At 40.9% G+C, this 23,574-nt stretch overlaps 1 protein-coding gene across 1 annotated transcript; it reads right to left on the reverse strand.

Annotated features, from left to right (window-relative positions):
• Positions 1-1,206: 1,206 nt before the first annotated feature.
• CNR1 (cannabinoid receptor 1) lies at positions 1,207-23,574 on the reverse strand. The gene is made up of 2 exons (XM_047760893.1): positions 23,075-23,574; positions 1,207-3,322 (listed from the first exon to the last, which is right to left on the reverse strand). Exon 2 carries the CDS (start codon positions 3,257-3,259, stop codon positions 1,841-1,843), a length of 1,419 nt encoding a protein of 472 aa, XP_047616849.1. The 5' UTR covers positions 3,260-3,322; positions 23,075-23,574; the 3' UTR covers positions 1,207-1,840.

The following is a 23,574-nucleotide window of genomic DNA, read 5'->3' on the forward strand; positions in this document are numbered from 1 at the left end:
AGGCCCCCATCACAAGTGTGCCAGCTCCTCATTGCCCTTTTCTGTCTCATCCCATCCAATCAGCCTTCTTGCCACATAAGTCAGACCTGGTAGTCTTACTCCAGTGAGCCGGGCATAGTGTTTTGTTTTGTTTTGTTTTAAAAAAACTATTGAATTGTATGCCTTCTTTATTTTTTGGTTGTGCTTGCGGTATACAGAGACTCCTGAGCCAGGGATCAAACCTGGGCCACAGCAGTGACAACACTGTATCCTTAAGCCACTGAGCCACGAGAGAACTCCTATAGTGCTACTTAAACTAGGATCACGCTGCCTACACACACAGCTAAATGTTTTGCCACAGAGGGTTTTTTTTTTAAAGAAGTCTTTCCCTTATAATGACTTACCTCTCCATGGATTTGATCAATATTAGGTGCTCAGAAACCAAAACACTCCCACCTTCTGATACTAACACTGTAAATACAGATCTCAACTTGAATGTTCATTATTGATGATTCCTTGCTAAACACTGGTCTTATGGAATACCTAGAGGTCAGTTTGGTAATACTTGATGCAATCACAAAGGGAGAGGGCTCTGAATGTTTATAGTCAGTCTTTTTATCAACAAGATTTCTGGAAGAACTCAATTTTAGAAACTGAATCCATGTGCAATAGTGCAGCAAGTTTAAACGTGGTCACAGTTTTTTCACTTTAGGACACTACTAGAACAATCACAGGATAGAAACATACACATACACACATTTACATTCACACTCACACACGATATAATTTTACTGATCCAGACAATACTTCTTTTCAATTAAGAAAAAAATGAAGACTGTTGTTTGCCCACCCAGGCAGGAAATCTACTTAAACCTGGAATATAAGGATGCAATACTTTTCAAGTAAACAACGATTGCACAGTGATAACAACACACATTAAAATTAACACATGCTATCTTAAGAGGTCCAGTAATAGCTAAAGACTAAAGAGAGTCAGAGATGTCAGCCAAAAGTCAATATGCCGTCTCTCTTCTGTTCTGATTGTACTCCATCCACAGAACAGCTAAAGTCCAGAAGATGTCCTCGTATGAAAATGTGGGACTAATAAATTTTTTAAGTGTCAATGAGTTCTGCTCAAGACTTTGGTTAGTCTTCAAATTCTTCTTGTATTAACAGAAAAATAAACCTTTAATGTTATTTCAATGTCAAATTTAAAGAGAGATATTTGAAAAAATATTAAGGTTTCTCAAGTTACATCATGGGCAATAATGTTTTGAAAAGTGGTCTCACTGACATCAATCCACTGCTTATGTTCCACGGTTCTCATAGAAGCCCACCTTGCAGTTCTGCTGAACCAGACAAAGAGAAATAACACATAGTAAACACTGATACACATTTCACAGGACACAATACATGTTACAAAATAGTTCTACTTTAGTACTCTAACTGTTGTAAAAATGGACATCTCTGATACTTCGAGACAAATACACTTCACATTATAATGAAAGCTGTGGTTTCAAAGGCATTACTTATCGGATGGCCTTTTTCTATGGATACTTAGGCTTCAAACTGTGTAGCCAAAGGTTTTTCTCCTATTTCACTGAGACTTTGAAGGACCTTCCAGTCCCTTAAGCAACAGGTTTTCTTCACTGTAAACCCCTGGAGAACTGAGTTTGAGGACCTAGGCTAATGAAACAGTAGAGAACTGAGAACTGATCACGTTGACAATCACTTTTTCACTGAGCATGGTCAACTTAAAAAAAATAAAACCGATGAGACGACAGATTTTCTTCTGGGTTTTGAGCTTTAAAAAAAAGAGAGAGAGAATTTCTTTTCCTGTGTTGCCAGGGACGCGTCTGGCTCACAGAGCCTCGGCAGACGTGTCCGTGGACACAGACATGGTCACCTTGGCGATCTTGACCGTGCTCTTGATGCAGCTCTCCGCGGCCCTGTGGACGCTGGCCGTGTTGTTGGCATGCTTGTGCAGGCAGTCTGAGTCCCCCATGCTGTTATCCAGAGGCTGCGCAGTGCCTTCACACGAGGGGAACATGCTCCGGAAAGCATGTCTCAGGTCCTTGCTCCGCAGAGCATAGATGATGGGGTTCACGGTGGAATTCAGCAGGCAGAGCATGCTGCAGAAGGCAAACACCGTCTTAATGAGCTTGTTCATCTTCCCAAAGACATCGTACACCATGATCGCGAGCAGAGGGCCCCAGCAGATGATCAAGACCACCAGGATCAGGACCAGGGTCTTGGCCAGCCGAATGTCCATACGGGCTTGGTCCGGCCGAGTCACCTGCACCTTGCCGTCCTCTGACGTGTGGATGATGATGCTCTTCTGGGTACCGCGCTGGATCATGCGCACCGCATGGCTGTGCGCCTTCCAGAGAATGTACATGTAGGCATACACGATGAACAGCAGCAGCACGCTGGTGACCCCGATCCAGAACATCAGGTAGGTTTCATCGATGAGAGGGAAAATGTCTGAGCACACGGACTGCAGTTTCTTGCAGTTCCAGCCCAGGAGGGGCAGCACGGCGATCACGATTGCGATGGTCCACATCAGGCAAAAGGCCACCACGGCCTTGGGCCTGGTGACGATCCTCTTATAGGCCAGGGGCCTGTGGATGGATATGTACCTGTCGATAGCCGTGAGGAACAGGCTGCCCACCGAGGCCGTGAACGAGGCTGTGACCCCGCCCAATTTGAACAGAAACACGTTGGGGCTGTCTTTGCGGTGGAAGACGTGGAAGTCGACGAAGCTGTAGACGAAGATGACGCTCCCCAGGAGGTCGGCGACGGCCAGGCTGCCTATGAAGTGGTAAGAGGGCCTGCAGCGGAGGCTGCGGGAGTGGAGGATGACGCACAGCACCAGAAGGTTCTCCAGAACCGTGAAGGTGCCCAACGTGAGAGACAACACAGCGATGGCCAGCTGCTGGCTGGGGTTCAGAATCATGAAGCACTCCATGTCCATAAAGTTCTCCCCGCACTGAATGTTCTCATCATTCTCCTTGTAGGAGGACAGAGACTTGTTGTAAAATTCGGTGATGTTCACCTGGTCGGCCGGGACTAACTGGGGGTTGTCGCCCGCAGTCATCTTTTCTTGGAAGGGACTTCCCCTAAAGGAAGTTAAAGGAAATTTCTGCGGGAAGTACCCTAATTTGGATGCCATGTCGCCTTTGATGTCTTCGTACTGAATGTCATTGGCGCCCACGTAGAGGAGGTCTGTGGTGATGGTCCGGAAGGTGGTATCTGCAAGGCCATCGAGGATCGACTTCATACCCTCGGTCTTGGATTAGGCCACGCCCACAATGACTGAGAAAGCGCCCCACCGCGGGGAGTCCTGCCAGGAGGGAAAACAATCACGATGAATGGTGAGAAAACCAGGAGAATCAAAACACTCAGGTCAAAGCCGCCCAGAACTACTGTAAAAATCCCAAATATGTACCCTTGTGTTATTTCATTCCTGGCTGTGAACATAGGTAAAATCCTTGTCCAATTCAGTCAACAAAATGAGTCAGTCCTTTAGTTAAAGAGCCGCTCAAAGTGGGTGATATACACACCAAACATATCCATGTCTATCATTATGTAAGCTCTCTGAACCTGAGTCGCAGGGTGAGTCCTGCATGGACCGCCAGGCTCTGGCAGTCGAGAGAAGGCAATGTGTCTTGGGAGTGGTGTGCATTTCATGGTTGTGTTAGGGAGTGTTTGCCACCTGGCTTCTACTATCATGCACGTGCACACCCACAGTGATGCGATGCTGGTTGGGGAAAGAAACCCCGTATCGCACAACCTCTTTTCTTGAAGACTTTACTGCCTTGTCACACAGATAAGACCAAGCATACAAGACAGCCAAAGAATGAAACAGTGTGGCATCAGGGATTGAGCTGTGTGGCCGGCCTTGGTGTTGAGTGTCAAAGGGAGGAAGAGACTGCTGGGACTGTAGTAAGCACCTGAGCATGATGGGAAGATCCACGTTCTAGCCCAGACTCCATCAGGCAGGTTTCCTCACCCAGAGATGGCTGAACTAAGCCATGGCTGAGGCGAACTTCTAGCCAAGAAAAATGGTACGAAGGGCAGACTTGCACTGAGGGTCAGAAGAAGACCGAGATCTTTAACACGAGGAAGGAGTGACAATGGATAGTGCTTCCTGACAGTGTCCCCAACGCTGTAGGGCCACCAGTACACATTGGAAGATGGGAGACAGGCCTGATCGTCCAAGGCCTTCCACATGTGGACGGCGCTGGACATAAGGATTGTGGAAAGGACGGGCCAATTTTGAAGGGCTCTTCAATTCTAAGCTAAGCCAACTTGGTTCTGTTTACAAATAAACAGCCGGAGAATTGGTTTTACCATTTTTAAATGTTTGTTTAAAATGTGGCTATTGGGTGCTTTAACTTTTTGAGATATTAGAAATACTGAGGATGGCCCAAGATGATGGTGTAGAAAGATCACGAACTCCCTTCCTCCCGCTGGCACACCAAATCTTCAGCTACAAATGGACATTTCCCTCTGAGAAAGACCTAGCTGATCAGTATTTCACAACAAATGATAAAAGGGCCCCGATGAGATGGTGGGAGAGGCAAATCATGATGCCGTAGATCTGAAACTGATATAATATTAAATGTCAATGACCTCAATATAAAGACATAAAAATATTATATATTATTATATATTAAAGTACTGAGAGATAGCTACAATCATTTTAAAACTCATAAAAACTAATATATTTTTTTTTACCAGTTGTCTTTTTATTGTTCCTAAATATATGCTGTATTGAGGGTGGGGGCGGGGGGAAGATCATCATTAGTTTGGATCCAGTTAAAATGTTCTGAGTCCTCCTGCCAAAATACAGAGATCCTACCTATCCAAATTAATAATTAATAATTATTTTTCCATCCAACAAATCATGGAGCGCCCACTATGTTCCAGGCTCTGTCCAGGGCCGAAGGAACACGGCATTATCTGGGAAGGGTCCCTGATCACATGAAGTACAGCGTAGTGGAGGAGACAGGCAGCTGACCCCTTAAGTATGAGGAAGCATGGTGACAGCTACAATCAGGGACATACAAGATGCCATGGGAGCAGCAGTCTAGGGGGTTGAAGGCGGCTTCCCCAAACGAAAGGATGTTTATGCCAAGAGTATGTAGAAATAAATGTGGGTGGAGACAGGATACAGAGGCGCAGAAAAAAAAATTTAATGAAAACCTTAAGTATCGTGATGTGTTTTTGTTCTCTTTGTCTAGTAACTGGTAACACAACATGCTGAATGTGGCCCAATTTCCATGTTCTGCCACCTCTATGTCCAGGCCACCATCACTACTCACCCACACCAGAGCACCAGCCTCCTTTCCAGTTTTCCTGCCTTTCTCTGGACCAATCCCCTTGTGATCATTTGCCAAATAGCTGCTCCAGTGATCTTCATCAAATAGGTGGCTGATTATGTGACTCTCGTAATCAACCTCTTTGCCCTAAAGACCAAGTTCAAATTTGTTCATGAGGTTTCCCTTTCAGGTCCACACTCTCCAGACTATAACACACGGCTCTTCTCTTTGTCTTCTGTGTCAGCCCCGATCTGACCCTCACTCACTTGTGCCCAGAATTCTCCACGTCCTGTTCTCCCTGAACAAAACAGGAGCTCTCCATCTCTATCCCCACACTCATAGGATGAAGTCCAGTCAAAGGCTTCCCAGGATGATCTAGCCCCTGCCTGTCTCTCCAACCCTCCTCTCACCACTCCTGGACTTACCACTTGGATGATACCAGATAGAGTTCCATGAACACACCAAGGCTACTGCGTCTCAACTTGGTGCCTTCGCCCCCTCTGCTTTTCACACTCCTCTGAGCAAACGCCCTTTCCCTTCCTCCACGTGGTCAACTCCTTCTCCTGAGTTTGGTGTCACTACCTCCAGATCAGATGAAGTATGCTCTTTGGGGCTCATGCAATAGCCAAATAGTGTTCTATCATGGTGCTTACTAAATATTCAAACATTTCTCTGTGTTTGCATCTGTTTTACCCCTCCCTCCAACCCACTAGATGGTGAGCTCACTTAGTGTTTATTCACAGCATTTAGCATAATGCCTGGCATGTAGAAGGAGGCCCTAGATAAGGTGGTTAGTTGAATATACACATTTAACAATAGAAAAAAAGAAAATCCCTTTCCTATCCAAGGTGGGGGAGGGATCCTTCCAATCAGAATGGTAATAAGCATGTAGTTTGAATTGAGGTATCTTTAATTAACTCCTAAATAACTACCCAATCCATTGGTAGAATGAGTAGCCTAAATGCTCATGGAATGAGTCATGACATGGGCAACTATGGCTAAGTAGAGCAAACAAAAATACCAGCAGTATTTTACCAGATGGTGAGCAAAGCAAATGATGTAAGACAGGTAAGTCAGAAGGGTTCCCTTTAGCACCTTTATGGTCCTGTAGCCCTTTCGCATGATCAGTGTGGCCTGCACTGATGGTATGGGGGCACCACTGAACCAAAGGCCCTGCATCCTCCATGGCTAACTTCTGGCATCAATCAGGAGATTAGCTTTTTCCTTAGTCTGGGCTCTTGAGCAGTTCTGCACCCCCTCCTACAGTGACATAGTGCAAGGCACACGGGGCCTGGGACCTGCTTGACCAGAGGCAGGAGCACTACTACACAGACCGCACAGAGACACCCAGGGTATGTGAGAGTCTGGTCAAGCCCAACCAAGTGCCCCAGGAATGGAGGTGAGTTGTGGGGGACAGAGAAATAAAGGATGCAAAAATAAAAGACTGAAGTCCCATAGCCAAGATGGGTGCCCAGTACTTCCTGGTTCCTCTATGAAAACCTCTCTTCAGTCCCCAGTTCAGCCTGGCTTCACCTGCTAACTCTCAAGCATGCTCAGGGTCCTTGTTTAGCCATATGCCTGTCATATCCTTTCTCACATCCTAGGTTCCTTCAGAAAATTTCCTACCACCATTGGGCTATGTCTTCGGAGTCACCTTTGTTCTTTGGGCAAAATACCATTTGCTGGACAACTCCACTGACACAGGAACATCTTCATGTAATGGGAGGGACACAGAAGAGAGCCACAATCTGTGAGAGCCATTAGCGGTCCTGGCATAGCCTCAAATCTTACTTTTGCTTCTCAGCTCTCATCCATACTGAAACACACAGCTTCCTGGCCCAGGACTGACTCCCTGCTCCTTCAACCACCCTTGCACAGCTTCCTGCTTTCCTTCCAAGCTCTCTGTTAGAGTCATCTTTCTGAGACCTCCTTTACCTGCCCTTCCCACCAGGCAGGACAAGTTTTCCCAATCTTTCCCTCGCTTATAGGCTTCATCATAGTACTTAATCAGGAGTTTATATATTTATTTCTAAGCACAGGAATTTTTTTCCCCCCTTAGGTGATTCTCAGGTCTGACAACATGAAAGCAGATGAGGAGGGTCAGGGAGGCTGGACTTTCTTAGAAATGTTCCCATGAACCTAATCAGGTGGCTGTTGAATTTTATTAACTGATGCATGAAAGCTATGATTTAACAATATATATTTGCCTTTTTTTTTTAAATTGGAAGAGAGAAAGGTAATTAATTCAATGGGTATTTGGCCTGAAGATCAAAGCTTGAGCCCAACATTCCTAAGCAGCTCCTGGGAGCTGGTCCATGACCTCTACCCCTTAAGTCATCTTCTCTCAAGGAACACATTTTCCCTTCACACTGCCAATTAAAAATGAATTTATTTGAAATATTTATATGTATATAATCCATTCAGAGAATTCAAAATGTACAAAAGAATATACAGCAAAGAGTCAATCTAATCTCTCCCATTCTGATGTTCGCTCCAGTTTTCCTCCTCACTGGCAAGAAGTTTTTTGTTACTCCTTCCAGAACTATGCCATTGCATATTCAGGGAAATATACATAAATTTATCCCCTCTTTATTTTCTTTCCAACAAACACTAATATACATAATGTTCTGCACCTTGCTTTTCCACGTCAAAGTCTACATGAAGGCAGTTCCACATCAGCTCGCAAAACCTCCCCCTCATTCAGCAGCTGCCTTAAGTAGCTGCTAGATGAATGTGACCAGCCTCCTACGGATGCAGGCTTAGGTTATTTATCACCTCTTGCTAATACAAATAATGCAGCCATGTTGGTTTTCACATTTCTTACCGTCTTGTGAATAACCTTTCTAGTCACTCAAGCTCATCCTCTGGACTTACCCTGGCTTCCTTCTTCTTGGCCCCTATTATCAGGTAGACAACTAAGTCTTGCCGATTTCCCATTTTAAAGCACATGCATAGAGCTTATTATGTGTGGGTAGTGCTCTGAGCCTCTGTCATATATCAGATTGTTTGTTTTCATAGTAGCCTGGTGAGGTAGATGTCATTATTATCCCTATTTTACACGGAGGGTAAGTAAATTGCCATTCACACAGCTAGTAGGTGGCAGAGCCAGAATGAATTCAGATATTCTGGTTCTAGGGCAGTGCTGTCCAATAAAAATGGAACGCAAGATACATATGCAATTTTAAAGTTTCCAGTAGCTAGGTAAAAAGAAAAAAGTACAAAGTGAAATTAATTCTAATAATTCTATTTTATTTAAACCACTGGCTCCAAAATATTACCCTTTTAACATGTGGAACTAGCCACATTTCAGGTACTTAATAGCGACATGTGGCTAATGGCTACCATATTGGATATCATAGGTCTGGAGAGGATTGAACCTTTATAATACACATTTCCCTAACCTAAGACAGAGATGCTACTATCTCCCTTCTCCTCCCCACTAATTCCAACCAGTCAAAGCACTAGCAGTGGAGAGAACATAGAATTAAGAGTTACCAAACCAATATTAGCATTTGGGTAAGTAGTTAATCTTTCTAAAACTTAGTATTTCACTTGTATAATGGAAAGGAGAAGGAGGAGGAGGAGGAGGAGGAGGAGGAAGTCTCAATCATAGACTTGTCCTGACAATTAAATGGAAAAAAAAAAGTGCATGTAAAGTACTTAACATAGTGCCTGGCATAGAATGTAAGTCTTCGGTAAATATTAATTATTATTATCATTACTTAGTATAATGGCTCATTGTCATATATTATTAATTACACTTCAAGATAATTCATGGTCTTAATCAGATCACAGGCTGCTTATTCAATTTTTATTTTTTGTCTCAGCACTTAAAGCATGAAGCAAACAGAAGATACACACATGGGTGAGGGAGGAAGAAATTTTACTGAATGTCTATTGTATTTCAGGTATTTGAGAGACTTTGCATATATTCTATTATTAAATTGTCATGACAACTCTATCAGGTGCTTATTTATAATCCCCATTTCACAGATAAGGAAATGGAGACCATTCGATTTTAAATAAATTATCCAGAATATGAAGAGTTTGTAGCTTGAACCCATCTCTCTGGGGGGTCTGACGCCAAGGTTTCTGCTTTTGGACTTCATGTACTGTTTCAAGGATTAACAGTAACTAGGACAAAGCCATGTTGCATTTTATAGTATATTCCAGTCTCCCAGCTTCTTACAAGCACAAATTAAGGCATTTTGCCAATAGCAAATAAGACTACCTCCTACTAAATCACTCTTTCCTATCTCAGCCCATCTAGGTAAATCTGCCCACTGGCGTGGCCTCGAGGATGAAACTTTTCTTGTTTGGAAGGGCTATAAATCTTCCTCAGTAAAGACAAAGGATCACAGACCTTAGTTCAGCAATGCAAAATGTGTGCCTGTGATTTACTCTTAAGATCTACACGTAACATCATAGTTACACCATTTTAATATGACCAAGCACTTTCATTAAAACAAACTAGCTTGTTAAAACCCAAGCTAGGGCATGGTGTGGTGGTGAGATATAGAGTAATTTCTGTCCAATATAAGCCAAGTCTTTTTGTCTTTTTACCTTTTCTGGGCCAATCCCGTGGCATATGGAGGTTCCCAGGCTAGAGGTCTAATTGGAGCTGTAGCCACCAGCCTACGCCAGAGCCACAGCAATGTGGGATCCCAGCTGCATCTGCAACCTACATCACAGCTCATGGCAACGCCGGATCCTTAGCCCACTGAGCGAGGCCAGGGCCGCAACCTCATGGTTCCTAGTCGGATTCATTGTACAGGAACTCCAAATATAAGCCAACTTTAATTAAAGAATACAGTTAAAAAATAGACATGGATTTTGTGCAGTTCAAGGATCTCAGTCGTGTCACAGGCTATCTGAACAGTTAATAGGATCATGGCAGGAAACCTGTTCTCTGCATTTCAGTAATTCTTTCCTTTATGTCTGCATTTGGATTATTACAGTAATTTCCACCTGATTTTTTTTTTTTTTGCATTGAGAGTTGTCTTCGAGAGTTCATTAGTGATATAGTTTAGGCTTTGGGGGATGCAGCTGCTGTTAATGTTGTTTTTGTTTGCTACTGGGAAAATCATAATTGGAAATTTCCAGCAAGATGTGTAGATGCACCTATAAAGAAACAGTTGGTTTTTATTAGTATCATTGGAAAAGAATGATTGAATGACATTTAAGGGGATATTCCTAGAATTCTGCTTTTCAAAATAGGCAAAACGTTTGAACAATTTAGGAAACAAACCATGACTTTACAATAATAATACAAATATTTTAAGATGTTGACTCTACTTTTTTAAATTTCATTTTTTTAAGAATAATATCACCTGTTCTTTTTGCCCTCTTCTCTCCATGCACACCTCCTTTTCCATCCACCACCTCCAAGCTTATACAACTAGCAGGCTGTAGTACCATCAAGAGATTTTATGGATTTGGCAGGAGCATGAGAGTTGTTTCTTTGTTTGTTTTTGTCTACTCAAAAGTCTATATCTTTGTTTCCATAACAAGTAAGGGTATAAAACATCCAAGTCCTGATTAGGGTGAGCATGGAGTAAGTTCTCAAAACAGGACTTCAAATAGAGTCGTTTGTATATCAGCATAATTTTTATTTTTTAGTCACATGGAATTCCCAGGACAGGGATCAGATCTGAGCTAACCTATGCCACAAATGCAGCAACACAGAATTCTTAACCCACTAGGGACCGGGCTGAGGACCAAACCTGTGTCCCAGGATTCCTGAGAAGCCAAGGATCCCATTGCACCACAGTGGGAACTCCTGTACCAGTATAATTTAATAGCAAGGTACTTTAGTCATCATTGCCCCACTGAAGACCTTCTTTGTTTTAGAGACATTTCAATTATTTAGATACTGGTCACTGTTGATTCTGGAGTTAAAACCCTTGTAGCATCTCTGGAGGAACAGGCAGTAGATACTACTTGCTTCCTGCAAGTAGTCCAGGGAGGCAGAAAATATTCTGAAAGCATGAGAATATAATTACAGAGTGTATTGGCCCACCAGGCTCCTATTCTAGAGCCTAAGTTTGTAAATGCTTTCAGGAGACAAAGCCAAGCTCATTTTGTCTATAAGAGTCCAGGATATCAAATGCAGGAGTCCCAGGCCTTTCATGAATCATGTTGTTTTCCTTAGTTCATTGGTTCTGTGTTGTTCTGCTTGGCTAAACTTATAAAAGAATCTTGTGAGGGGTTTAAGAGAAGGAAGTTGCCCATGGATATATTTGTTTGTTATTTTCCATTCATTTCTGGGAACAAGTCTGGTTTCTGCTAATTTGATCAAGAAAAATAACTTCTCTAAAGTTGGCAGGGAGAATTTTAGTTGACTCTTATAAGTGCATTATGTCTAAGGCATGTCGTTAATATACATGGCAAATCTCACAGACCAACATCACAACCTGATGAATGATGCTTCTGTTACCGCTGAATGGGCAACTGAGTCTTTTCTAACTCTTATCTAGCCAATAGAGTTTTGGAATTATTACTTTGGTCACATATTGCATCATCTTCCACAGCAAAGTCAAAGATTGACTTAATTATCTTGATAATTCAGGCAAAAATACATAATCCGTCTTCCTTGTGTTAATGTCGGCTCTTTCCCATATATAAAAGAAAATTTCATTATGCTGGTAATGCTCGATTGGTTCTGAAAGCCTTAGCTTTTCTTATATTTTGTAACCTAGAGCAGAAATTACTAAATGCATCCTTTTCTCTGGTCTATTCTTGCTAACAATATAAGTGTTAGGTTTTTCATAAAAATACATCAATACAAACTAAATAGACATTAGGACACTTGTAAGTCTGTATTTCTGTCCAGATTTAACCTGCACGTGCCTAATTACTTAACATTTAAAGGCTTGTTAAAACATAAAGAATTTCAGGGCTCAAGAAATGATGCCTTTAAACGACATCAAATTAAGCACTCGCCATTAGGGAATGATGTCACAAGGACAGTATCACAAAGGCAGATTAATGATACGAATGAACTGATTCTCGTGAGGTTGGTTGACTTTTATGAGCAATTACATTAACCATTTAATTTTGCTCTGCTGTTTGCAGGTTTTCTCCTATTAAGCGCCTTTGCTTTTGGGGGGCGGGATAGGGGTGGGGAAGATACCTTTCCTATAGAAGCTGTAAAGAGCATCACAGAAGCAGCCTTCCCTTAAATTAGAATCTGCAAGGTTTCCAATCCAAGAGAAGCCCTGGTCCATATACAAAATACTCCATAAGATTGTCTTTATCTCACATATGAAATTTGATCAATAAAGGCCATAAACAATATGTAGAACCCAGGAGGTAGGTCATCTTTACGGTTCACTGCCAAGGGCAGCAATGGCTTAGTGTGCTACACGCTGTCCACTGGAACAGCATACCTTTCAGTTTCTTCATTCATCTTTCAGCAAAAAAAAGCATACTCTCTTTGAATCCATGAACAAACAAATTAAATCTAACTGAAAACTAAATCTTGTTTCCAGGTTCAAATCTCAGAGCGGCTGGATGATTTGGGTGGTTAAATGCATAAGAGAAAATTCTGATTCCCGAATATTTTCAATAAGGAGCATTTGTATATTTATGTACCAGGCATGATGCTAAGGATATGTATTATTTTTGTGTAATATTCGCATGAATGAGGTGCTACTGCAGTTCCCGTTCCACATCTGAGAAAATTGTGGCATAGAGAGGTAACAACGCTTCGCCCAAGGTTTCCTACTAGTGACGTGGAGTTGGAACTTCACCCCAGGTCTGTGTAACTCAAAGTCCCTGCTCTTAGCTTTGAGTTTCAAGAATCATGTAATAAGACATTCTTCTTTCCCTTTCTGGAGAAAGAGAAAGAATTGTTTTTGAGAATGGAGGTTATAAACAGTACATAATAATTTTATATAACGAACGACTAAAATTTGAAGGAATGATTTGTTGACAGTAAAAACGGTTGCCCACAGCACTTGCAAATCATCCTCGTTCCATGGTCTTCGGGGACAAAGGATGACAATTAACTATAAGCTATAAATCCTAGCCCTGGATTAGCACCTTATTGGCAGTGGCTGTTAACAAGTAATAAATAAAACCTACCTTGTCTTTGCCACTGTTTAAAAAAACTTACATAGGGCTTTTTTTCTTCCGTGGTTACTTGTAAAGATCGTGGAGGGTAATGAGTCTCTACACTAGTGAGGAATAAAGAGGGGACCTGCTTTAAGTCTGAATAAGACATGACGGTTGTTGACAGAAACATGCTTGTTGTTGAAACATCCATTGCCCACATGGAGAAATTCAAACTCAATCAAAATCACTCCATTTCCCACCATGAGCAGTGTGGTTCCTCTGAGGCCCAGAGGAAGGAGGCCTCTCTGGGTCCAGGTCCCAAGATCTTGCCTGGAATCAAGGCAGAAGAAACCAGGTCATCCTTAGTAGGGTTCCTACAATGGAATGCATGGTGACTGACTCAGGGTGGGCATGGAGCTGTGTTCCTACTGCAACATGGCTGATGGCCTCTGACAGGTGTCATGTAAGACATTTTTATTGGGCATGTGCTTTGCACTTAGCTCTGGAGATGTTATATAGCCACATATCACATCTGGATAATGGATACGAATCAAGAAAGCAAGAGAAATGATTCTTCACTCCAAGCAAGCCATCAATTAAAGCCCACCCATCTGCCATTCCCCTCCCACAGAAAGCAGAATGGAGGAGCATCTGAATACAAATCATGGCAGATGATCCTTGATCATCAAATAGCACTGGCTTGGGTAAATCCCCTTCTTACATGTGTTTTGAAGTTTTTCCTCCCTAGAGAGATGATGGGCAATGCTGAGTCATCCCCCAGTGGTCTTTTCTTGTGTCTAAACCCTTCAGATCCTGAACGCCTTGAGAGTAGAGGCCTGAAGTAGATGGTCTCGAAAGTCCTCTGCCTGGCACAGGGCAGGTACTTAATACCTGTTTACTAAATGACTGCCAGTGTGCATCTTTAATAGGGCAGAGCTATCCTAGCAGAAAGACTTTAACTGTGGATGGTTTTCCTTGGCACAAAATCATCTGATCATTAGGGAAGTAAACCTGGGTCTAGGTCTCACACAAACATCCATCTGAAAAAACTGCCCAGATGTAAAAGTTACATGAAAGGCATCAACAACCGTTTATCCCAGAATCTTTGATCTCAGTATCAAACAGATGCTATATTGATGGCAAGTGGAAGTGATGGGCAAAGATCAGGTACTTACTTTTTTTTCTGATCCTTACTCAGCCTGGGTGTGTATTACGAACCTCAACCACATAACAATGATACACAAAGAGATCTTTGTGAGAGGCACAACTGTGAATGAATCCTAATTATATGCTTTTGACAGACCTTTAAAGACAACATATGAATTTATGATTATAATGGACTTTTTTTTTTTCCCTCAAAAGCATGCTATTACGCACTGATCTTTCCCAAATGGATTTCTCCACGTACAAGAGTGTTTTCAAAACAACCTGTCAAGAGAAGTTATGTGAAAATTCAACCACTAGATGGAGTGGCTTTTATAAGCCCTCAGGAATCAACCCGATACTCTCTATTCAGTGGACATAGTTCCTGCTTTGGTTGAGCAACACCTCCTGCTACAACATTTTATGCATTTTACAACTGAATTAATTTAAACATAAATAAGGAAATATGTTAGAGAAGGTTACTACTGCCTACAAAAACAGAATTTCTAATTGCTTTTCTGAGGCAAAAGGGCATTGAGAAAATTTAATATATTGATAAAAATTAATTGTGAGTATGTGGAATTCTGCCTGAAGAAAGTAATTAAGAATGAATAAAGGAAAGTAGTTATACTGAAAACAAAATGACATGTTTATGCCAAGAGATGCTAAGAGTAAGAAGGGAATGTCTCGGAAGCGCAAAATCAATTCTAATAACAAACTCAACTCACTTCTACTTTATGAAACATTTGGCTTTCCAATTTTCAAATACGAAATCACCAACACAGGTCATGACTCTGTGATGAAAAAGAATGGAAAATTATTTTCTGTGACAGAGGCTAAAATGGAATATTTCACAAGAGAAGTTAATATTTGTTCAAATACTCATACAAATCAAGGATGCCGTAGTTTTTGAAATAATTCAATTTCATTCCCATCATTTTATCACTGGAATAATTTTAAATGTTTTTCTTGTTGTATAAGTTCAGGGTTCCCTTTAAACATGATTTTAAAAACGAGGTACTTACATACAATCTACTTTTGTTGAAAAGCACCTACTTTCAGAAAAAAATTTCATTGTGTACTAACAATGCACGATGTAAGCAGAAAAATATGCTTTCACGATGCAATAATAATGTGCAAACAGAACCAGAACTTGGTTTCAGTAAAGATGTAATATATCCTTTGGAAATGTAGTAACGAGTTGAAGGCAAGTATAGAATTTTTATGCCGCTGAGACAGGAGATAGTTCTATTGTACTCATTCAAGAGTCTGACTTTTAATCAGGGTTTGTGTGATACAATCATGTTAGTTTGAACACAGTTGGGGAACTGAAAGGATTCAGAAAGAGTGAAGCGAAGAGAAAGAATTAAGAAATAAGATAGCCGAGAATAGGCTGGACATCCCAGTGTACATCTTAAAAGAACAGTCTGAGATGTCACATGGTGGCTTCTGCAAGGATGCAGAGTTATTTTATAGGTCAGTGGCCCTCAACGTACACCCCAACCAGCAGCATTAGCATAACTGCGGAACTCAGGAGAAATGCATGGTCTCAGGTCGAACCGACTTCAGACCAAAAGAATCAGAAACTCTGTTTCTGGGCTGGGGCACATCGGTGTTTTCCAAATGCTTCCAGGAGACTCTAAGACACTCTACAATGTTAGAGCCATTGTTAATGATTATGGAGACTTGTGAAAAAGACTAGACGGGGAGGAAGAGAGACCTAACCTCTATGAAGAACTGAGGTGAGATAGGAAGAAAGAATATTCTAAGGGTATAGGTTTTTAGATCATTGAAATGGACAGCCAGGGGAGCCTGCTCATTCTAAAGTAACTTCCCAGAGTAGAGCTTTAAAACCAAGTTATTTCTATTTAAAATTTTTTTTATTAAAGTATAGTCGAATTACAGTGCTGTATTAATTCCTGGTGTACAGCAAAGTGATTCAGTTTTACACAGGTGTATGTGTGTGTGTGTGTGTGTGTATACACTCTTTTCTTTTTCATATTCTTTTCCATTATGGTTTATCATAGGTCACTGAATATAGTTCTCTGTTAGACAGTAAGACCCTGTTTCAAGCTATTTCTATTTGACGGGAAGAGAACACTGTAGTTGAGCCTGAAGAGGAGCACAAGGAGAGGAGAACCTCTCAAGGATTTTCACTTTACAATCTAGAGCTTCTCTGCACTTTTCTTCAGGAACTTATTTGCTCTATCTTTTGTCCTGCCAAGAAAAGTGGCCACAAGATATAACATCTACTTACCCAGAATGCAGACATAAATGAAAAACTGCACACCAATTTCTCTTATTTCTATCCACACTAAGTATTATAGGACTGCTAACCATGTCCTTCAAAACCATCGTGAAGGCACCCATAGTTACTGAGCATTAAAGATCCGGAAAAAAAGTAAAAGTAAGTAACACTCTAGCTTATTTTCTTTTTAAGATGGAAATGTTTCTGTTTCTGTTCTCTTTTCCCAAACCATGAGATAATGTATCACAGGAGATGAACCCAGAAAATGACAAGCTAAAATGGAAATTTTGCAGTAGGCCCAAGTAATGCAAATCTACTGCAAATTATCTATACAGAGTTACCCTGGTAATTATGCAATTTGCACTGCTTATAGCTGGCAAGGATCTTTCAAAAATACCTACAGGTTATAAATATATGGAAATGTATCCCAAAGCACTTAAGTATACGACTCGGGGCAGACTGTTCTCTCTCTAATTATTTCATCAATAAAAATGGATCACAGATTACTCATAATTAGTTTCCTTAGCTAAAGACTAAAATCATTCAAAGATTTCCCTGTATTTGTATGAACTTAGATCTAATTTCCAAAAGTTGCTGTACATTTTTTTCTAAGGTCAAATGCCCACATATGCAAAGATACAAAATTCTTTGGACAATCTCTTGCTTACTTTGGTTATGTGTTAACTTATTTAGCTTTTTGAATCTTTTTATTCACATGCATATTGCTTGTTCACCCCCACTTGTACAAAAGCTAGAGAAAACATTTACAAAGTCTGGTAGCAGCGCATTAAAATGAGTTGAAAATATGGTCCATTTAAGAAGCAACGCTGGAATAAACCAAAATACACAGACCATCGTGGCATTAAAATATGCCTCTCTTATCAAGAATAAATCAAGTTGACTTATTTTTAAATATAACTGAGTTAAAAGCAAACAAGAATGGCAAAGGCATACTACCTATGATACTAGTTCATTTGCTGCATTAAAAAAATCTTTTTTAGCCATTTGACCAACAGAAATCAGCATTATAAAAGTTCCCAGTACAAATGTCCATGTGTGAAAGTAGAAATTTTGGGTTTTTTCCAAACATACATAAATTTATCAATTTAAATGTAAAACTCCTCATAACTTCATTCAATTTACAGAACTCATTTTGACTCTAATTTTCTTCTCTAAATCTATGGTCTAAGGAATGGATAAAGCAATGATAAAGGAAAAAGGGGAATCCTCCCATTTCAACATAAACTGAAACACATTATTTCCTAATTATATTTTATTTTAATTATCTTTAAATATACTACTGACATACACAGTTTGTGAGAGCATTTGCCAGTATATTCAACCACCACAACAGATTGCCTGGCACATCTTTGAAAACTGCTTCTGCTTTTCTTTAAAAAGCAAGAGCATGGAATTTGGTAGTGGGAATAAAAAAAAGAGATATTACACCATCAGTTTGAAAATTATACTGCATTTTAGTCTTGTAGTTTAAAAAATGTTTTTGAATGCTATTCAGCGTTGAGAATGATGGTAAGGAATCAAGCCAAAGATATCAAATTTCTATTCAATGAATCCAAACTCTAAACAATTAAGAATCCAAATTAGAGTGGAAAAATAAGCCCTTAGATAATAAAATATTGGACTCCTAGGGAAAAATGATCTGCCATCTGTGTTAGGAGAAAAGTGAACTCAAATCCTTGGTTTCATTCAAAAATGCAAATTTTACTTTAAGAAGCTTATTCAAAAATGTGGACTATAATGCAATAATGGCACAGGGGCTAAAGAAAAAAAACAAGAGTTGGCTAAAAAAAACACTGATTCCCATCTGACCAATCTCAACTCACATGTCCAATAAGAAAAGAAAAGAACACAAACAAACAAAGCAAAACTTTGAAAGCTTTCCTAAAGTGCAGGTGTGAACATTTCTCCAGCTGGGGCTAAACAGAAGTCATGGTATTTCAGAACAACTGCTATGACTGTGTCAGGCCCATTTGCTCAGGTTTGGGGAGTAAATAATTCTTTCCTCAAAAACCCAGATGAACACAACTCTGAACCTCAGAATTCCATGCTCACTAAGTCATGACATTCAACTGCCCAAATGAAACTTTTAAATTAGAGGATATCCCAAAGCTACTCAGCAATAGTCATCTATATGGAAGGTAATTCAGATACATGGAAAACACCTATGAAAACTAGATCAAGAATATATTTGTCATTGCAACTGTCCTTAGGAAAAGCTATTATAATGATATGTACTTTATTTTCCAGGAGGCACCCTGTTCATTGAAGAAATATGACCCAGGAAAGCTTTTTAGAAAACACATTATGGTAAGAATGAGAGACGGTCACACTGATTATTTTACGTAATGCTTTTGACCTAGGATTACTGATAAGTCATAAACACACCTATTATCCATGCAGGCCTATTTGAGTTCATCTAACCCCAAACCATTTGAAGAGTACCAAGAGAAGCACTGAAAAACTACTAAAAGCGACTCCCCTTTTCCACCTCACAGATTTCCTACAGTTTTAACTTATTTGTGATGGCATTAAAATGTGTTATAACCAACAAAGATAACTACGTTAATATGCATCTTGTGGTTCAGTAATAACCTTGACTATCTTCACCCAACTTTCAACTTTCTTTCCAAAATTAATAAACCATTAGCAAGATGGATGAAAGCCATGTTAAACACATCTACCAATGTTTAGGGATACCATCCTGGCATCTTTGCAAGATTCTTAGAACAAACGAAACTGGAACAGATTTCCACTATCCTGGAAAATAAGAACAGCCTTGTTTTGATTCGAGGTGGCTACTTCCTTTTGCCTTGAGTCTTCCATGTCCATCTGCACAGCTGCCTTGAACTTGGACATGTCCCCAAATTTGTAGTATTTATTTGAAATCTGATTCATATGTTCAAATATATAGAGATAACATATCTCAATTACTATTCCCGTCTTGATATACACCTATGAAAAAGTTTATTTTGTATACATATATAAAAGTGAATTTATACATCCTGGTCCTCTCAAATGATGCAGTATATAACGTGACACTATATATACTCTGGATAACATTTATTGTTTCTTTTAGTCCAGAAAATATCTGGGAGAAATCTGAGTCGATCTGTAATGTGTTATGAAGTTAAACCAAATCTAATCTAAGAATATACAGATTAGTGAATTAAATGGTTACCACAACATTAAACGGCAATGCAGCTACACAGTGTTGAATTCTCCAATCCCTCAAAAACAGCATCTGTGCAGTTATAATATAAAGTTAACCATATTATGAGAACACGACTAGGAAAGAGCTGGAGATCCAGGGAGGGAGGGAATCATGAAGTTAAAATGCTGCCAATACAAAATACATCCTTTAGTTTTGATTTTCTCTTATTCTTTAACTTCTTGACCAACCTTTAGTCAAGAAAAGAGAAAGAGTTTTCAGCCGTTAAAAACATAGATATGCCATATATAAACCTGGCATAGTTTTCCAAACAATGTTGGGTCCAGGTCGTTTCAGAGCCCAAAGCAGAGTTATAAATAATTTAAAGCCAAAGGCTGGTTTCACTCTTAACTTGTTAGCTCAATTAGAAAAGGATGAACACAAAAATGAGAGAGACAGACTTACACTGGTAGAGACACGACATCTCTTTCTGCAGGAATGAAAAGCTCTCATCAGTGTGCTTCATGTAACTGAGCTAACGTAATTACCCCAGGAATAACAGGCAGCAAACTAACAGACAGGCTCCATCTTCCTAACCAGATTCAAAACGCTATAACCAAATCTTGTTTTACTCATCGTGTGCTGTTAGGTATTTCCAAATTCAATTTATTACTCTTTTTTTGCAGCATTCCTGGAGAGCTAATTTTGAGAAATAATCCCTTTCCTTATTAAGCCAACTGTTTTCTGGGAAGAAACATTTGGTAAGCGTGGTGAACCATAAACTGCTATTATAAGTTCCATTTCATAATAGTTTATTCTTACACAGCTGAGTATTCCAATTCGAATTCCACATACTTCTATGCAAGACAACCCAGGAGCCTGTCTAAATTTCCTGGTGGTTAATTTTAATTCGGAGTCAAAGCAAAGAAGAATGTCACACGATTGTTTTGAAAGAGTTTTTCAGGCTTTGCCTTGGTAATTAATAAGCTGACACTGCATACTAAACACTTATCAACACCATCAATGGGGCTGCTTCTTTCGTGAGAATATAGGTAAACCGATTCAAAGAGTTTTCTTTTGGAAGAGGACTGTAACATGCCACAAATACATAGTGGTTCTTCTGGAGAATTTCATTCGCAGCAGTTTCGTCTTGGTAACATTTAACAATTTCACTATTTTAACATTTTGAAATGCCAAAAAGAACACACTGATCCCTGCAGCTAGGCTTATTAGAGAAGAACAATCTCACAGGCGAGACAGGGAGGCACACAGTCCACTGGGAAAAGGGTAACAGGAAAAGACAGAAAACAGTGGATAACAAACAAAGCCCAGCACTACTCCAACGTGAGATCGGATTGTCACCAGGAGGTGAAACTTCACAGGCCAAATTAAATAATATCACCTACGGCTTATTGAAGGGACTAGGCATAACATTCTTTTTATATGCATATATACTGATGCTATCTATTAAAGGGGGGGGGCATGAATCTAATTTGCCTTCCTAACAATGAGTATGCAAGCATAGTAATTTTATTTTTGAAAGGTCAGAACTGAGCATTTGCCCCTGTGGCATCATTTTACCCCCCAGGAGACTCAGGAACACAATGAGACCTCTCCCCATCAGACACTCAATACATACCTCAGCCAGGATTGCTCCTCTCCTGGAGTGGGGAGACATCTTTGGAACAAAAAGAGTCTGTTTACAATAAGTTCTCTTGATAACCTAAAATGGATTAGTTTTTTTAAAACCACGTCCAAGCTTCCTGCCCAACTGTGATTTACTGCTACCTCCAACAACCGTCTGCAGTATGCAACGATGAAAATTCCAGAGGTGCGTGGATTCTGTTCATGTATGGATAATCAGAAGATAATCTATCTCACTTAAGAAACTATGCGTAGCCTTTTATTTTGAGAAAATTGCTCTTAACTGAGTTAGAGAGCGGGGGAGGGGCAAGGAGTACCGGAGGGAAAAAAAGGAACTGAGAAAAAAATCAATCCGTGTATCTTCCCTTGCAAACTGTCAGTAGGATAGGATTAGAAAAGCAACACTTTAAATCAGATAAAGTCCTAGGGGAACCTTAAAGGTTGGTTGATCTGAGCTTCTCAATATTCTGCAAAATAGATTGATGGCAGTGGTCACCCACTGATACTCAACGTCCACTGAGTTTCCCCTAAGAGACTGCATTTCCCCGGTTGTTCAAAAGATATTAACTTGGCAATAATAAAAAGGAGAAGTTATGGACCTACTAAGATACATTTCAGTACCTTTAAAATCAGTAAATCTCTTTTAATCTCTTCCTGGATTAAATACCCAAGGATGCTAAGACATTAAGAAAGCACCAACAAAGGCAAGAATACCACTTATGTGAAGGAAAATAAAAAGGATGGGAGACAATGGTTAATAGGTGACTAAATTTTTTCTCATCTCTTCAACTGAAAACTAAAATTAGAAACATGCATGTTGTTTTTAAACTTTCAAATGACCAAATGACAGTTTCTCACGTCTGTCACAGCAAACACATTTTCATTCAGGAGCTGATCCATTCGTGATTGTGAGCCTTAGCAAGAAATGTGTTTTAAAACACAACATCAACTTTTTTCACCTAATGTCTAGTTCTGTGTTAAATGGTTCCATCACCATTCAAATTTAGATTATCAGTTAAATGCTCCATTATTTTTCCTCAAAGAGTGGTTCCTGTAGCTGTATTTTTTCTATACCCAAAAGTTTATTATTTGTCAGACATTTCTTTATATGGCATTTAATATTTGGCTTTAGCCAGTTTCTAGGTCTGGTGCAGAGACCGATGTGTTTCTCCGGGAAGACTTACTTGCTGATACGATTTAGAGGCATTAAGCATCAACTCAAGCGCCCGTTTTCCAAACATGCACAATTACACATTTTCCACAAACAGACATCAGTGCATACAGAGAGCCAGGTGCACACACATTCAATAACTAGTAAATCGTAGAAATCTCCAGAAGTAGCAAAGACCACAGTTGACAGGCTGGGGCTATACAGCTTAGTAAACACCGACGCACAATTCGCTCACACGGAATAAGAACTCCACGAAGGACACTTGGGGACCACACTGGTCAGCACCCGAGGGGGCGGGAGGCGTAAGAAGTATTTACAAACGTAACTCTGCCGGGTCTTACCCTTCGCATCCCCTGGTCCTCGGGGGAGAAGCTCCCTCGGCACCTCTCGCCCAGCGCAGGGGCTGCTCCTCTGCTAGAACGAAACGTCCCTCTGACTCTACGGAGAGCTCTGCAGGGAGCCGAGGCGCCCCGCCCGGGGCAGGGGAAGGCACTGGCGCCGCGGAAGCCAAGCAGGGGCGGAGGCGGAAAAGAAGTGGGGAAGGAAGGGGTGGCCAAGCGAGTAGCGAGAGGGAGGCGGCGCCGGTGAGGGGGTGCGGGCGAGACAGGGTGGGGTGGAGCGGGGTGTGCCTCCGTCGGTCGGTCAGTAAGTCAGTCGGTCCCCTGCCTCCCGCGGCCGCCCGCGACAGGGATCGGGCCTGGCGCTCCCTCCGCCCGCGAGCCTCGCCCCTTCCCGGGGCTCCTCACTGAGTCCTCCCGCTCGCCCCGCCTGGACCGGCTTGGGGCCGCCCGTATTCGCCAGCCCGGGCGCCCGTCGCCTCGCCCAGCTGGCTCGGTCCCTG

Source organism: Phacochoerus africanus, chromosome 2 (genome assembly GCF_016906955.1).
Source record: "Phacochoerus africanus isolate WHEZ1 chromosome 2, ROS_Pafr_v1, whole genome shotgun sequence".
Taxonomy (NCBI): domain Eukaryota; kingdom Metazoa; phylum Chordata; class Mammalia; order Artiodactyla; family Suidae; genus Phacochoerus; species Phacochoerus africanus.

Bases quoted from the DNA above. Each gene is read 5' to 3' on its own strand.
- CNR1 (XM_047760893.1), bottom strand. From the start codon at position 3,259: ATGAAGTCGATCCTCGATGGCCTTGCAGATACCACCTTCCGGACCATC.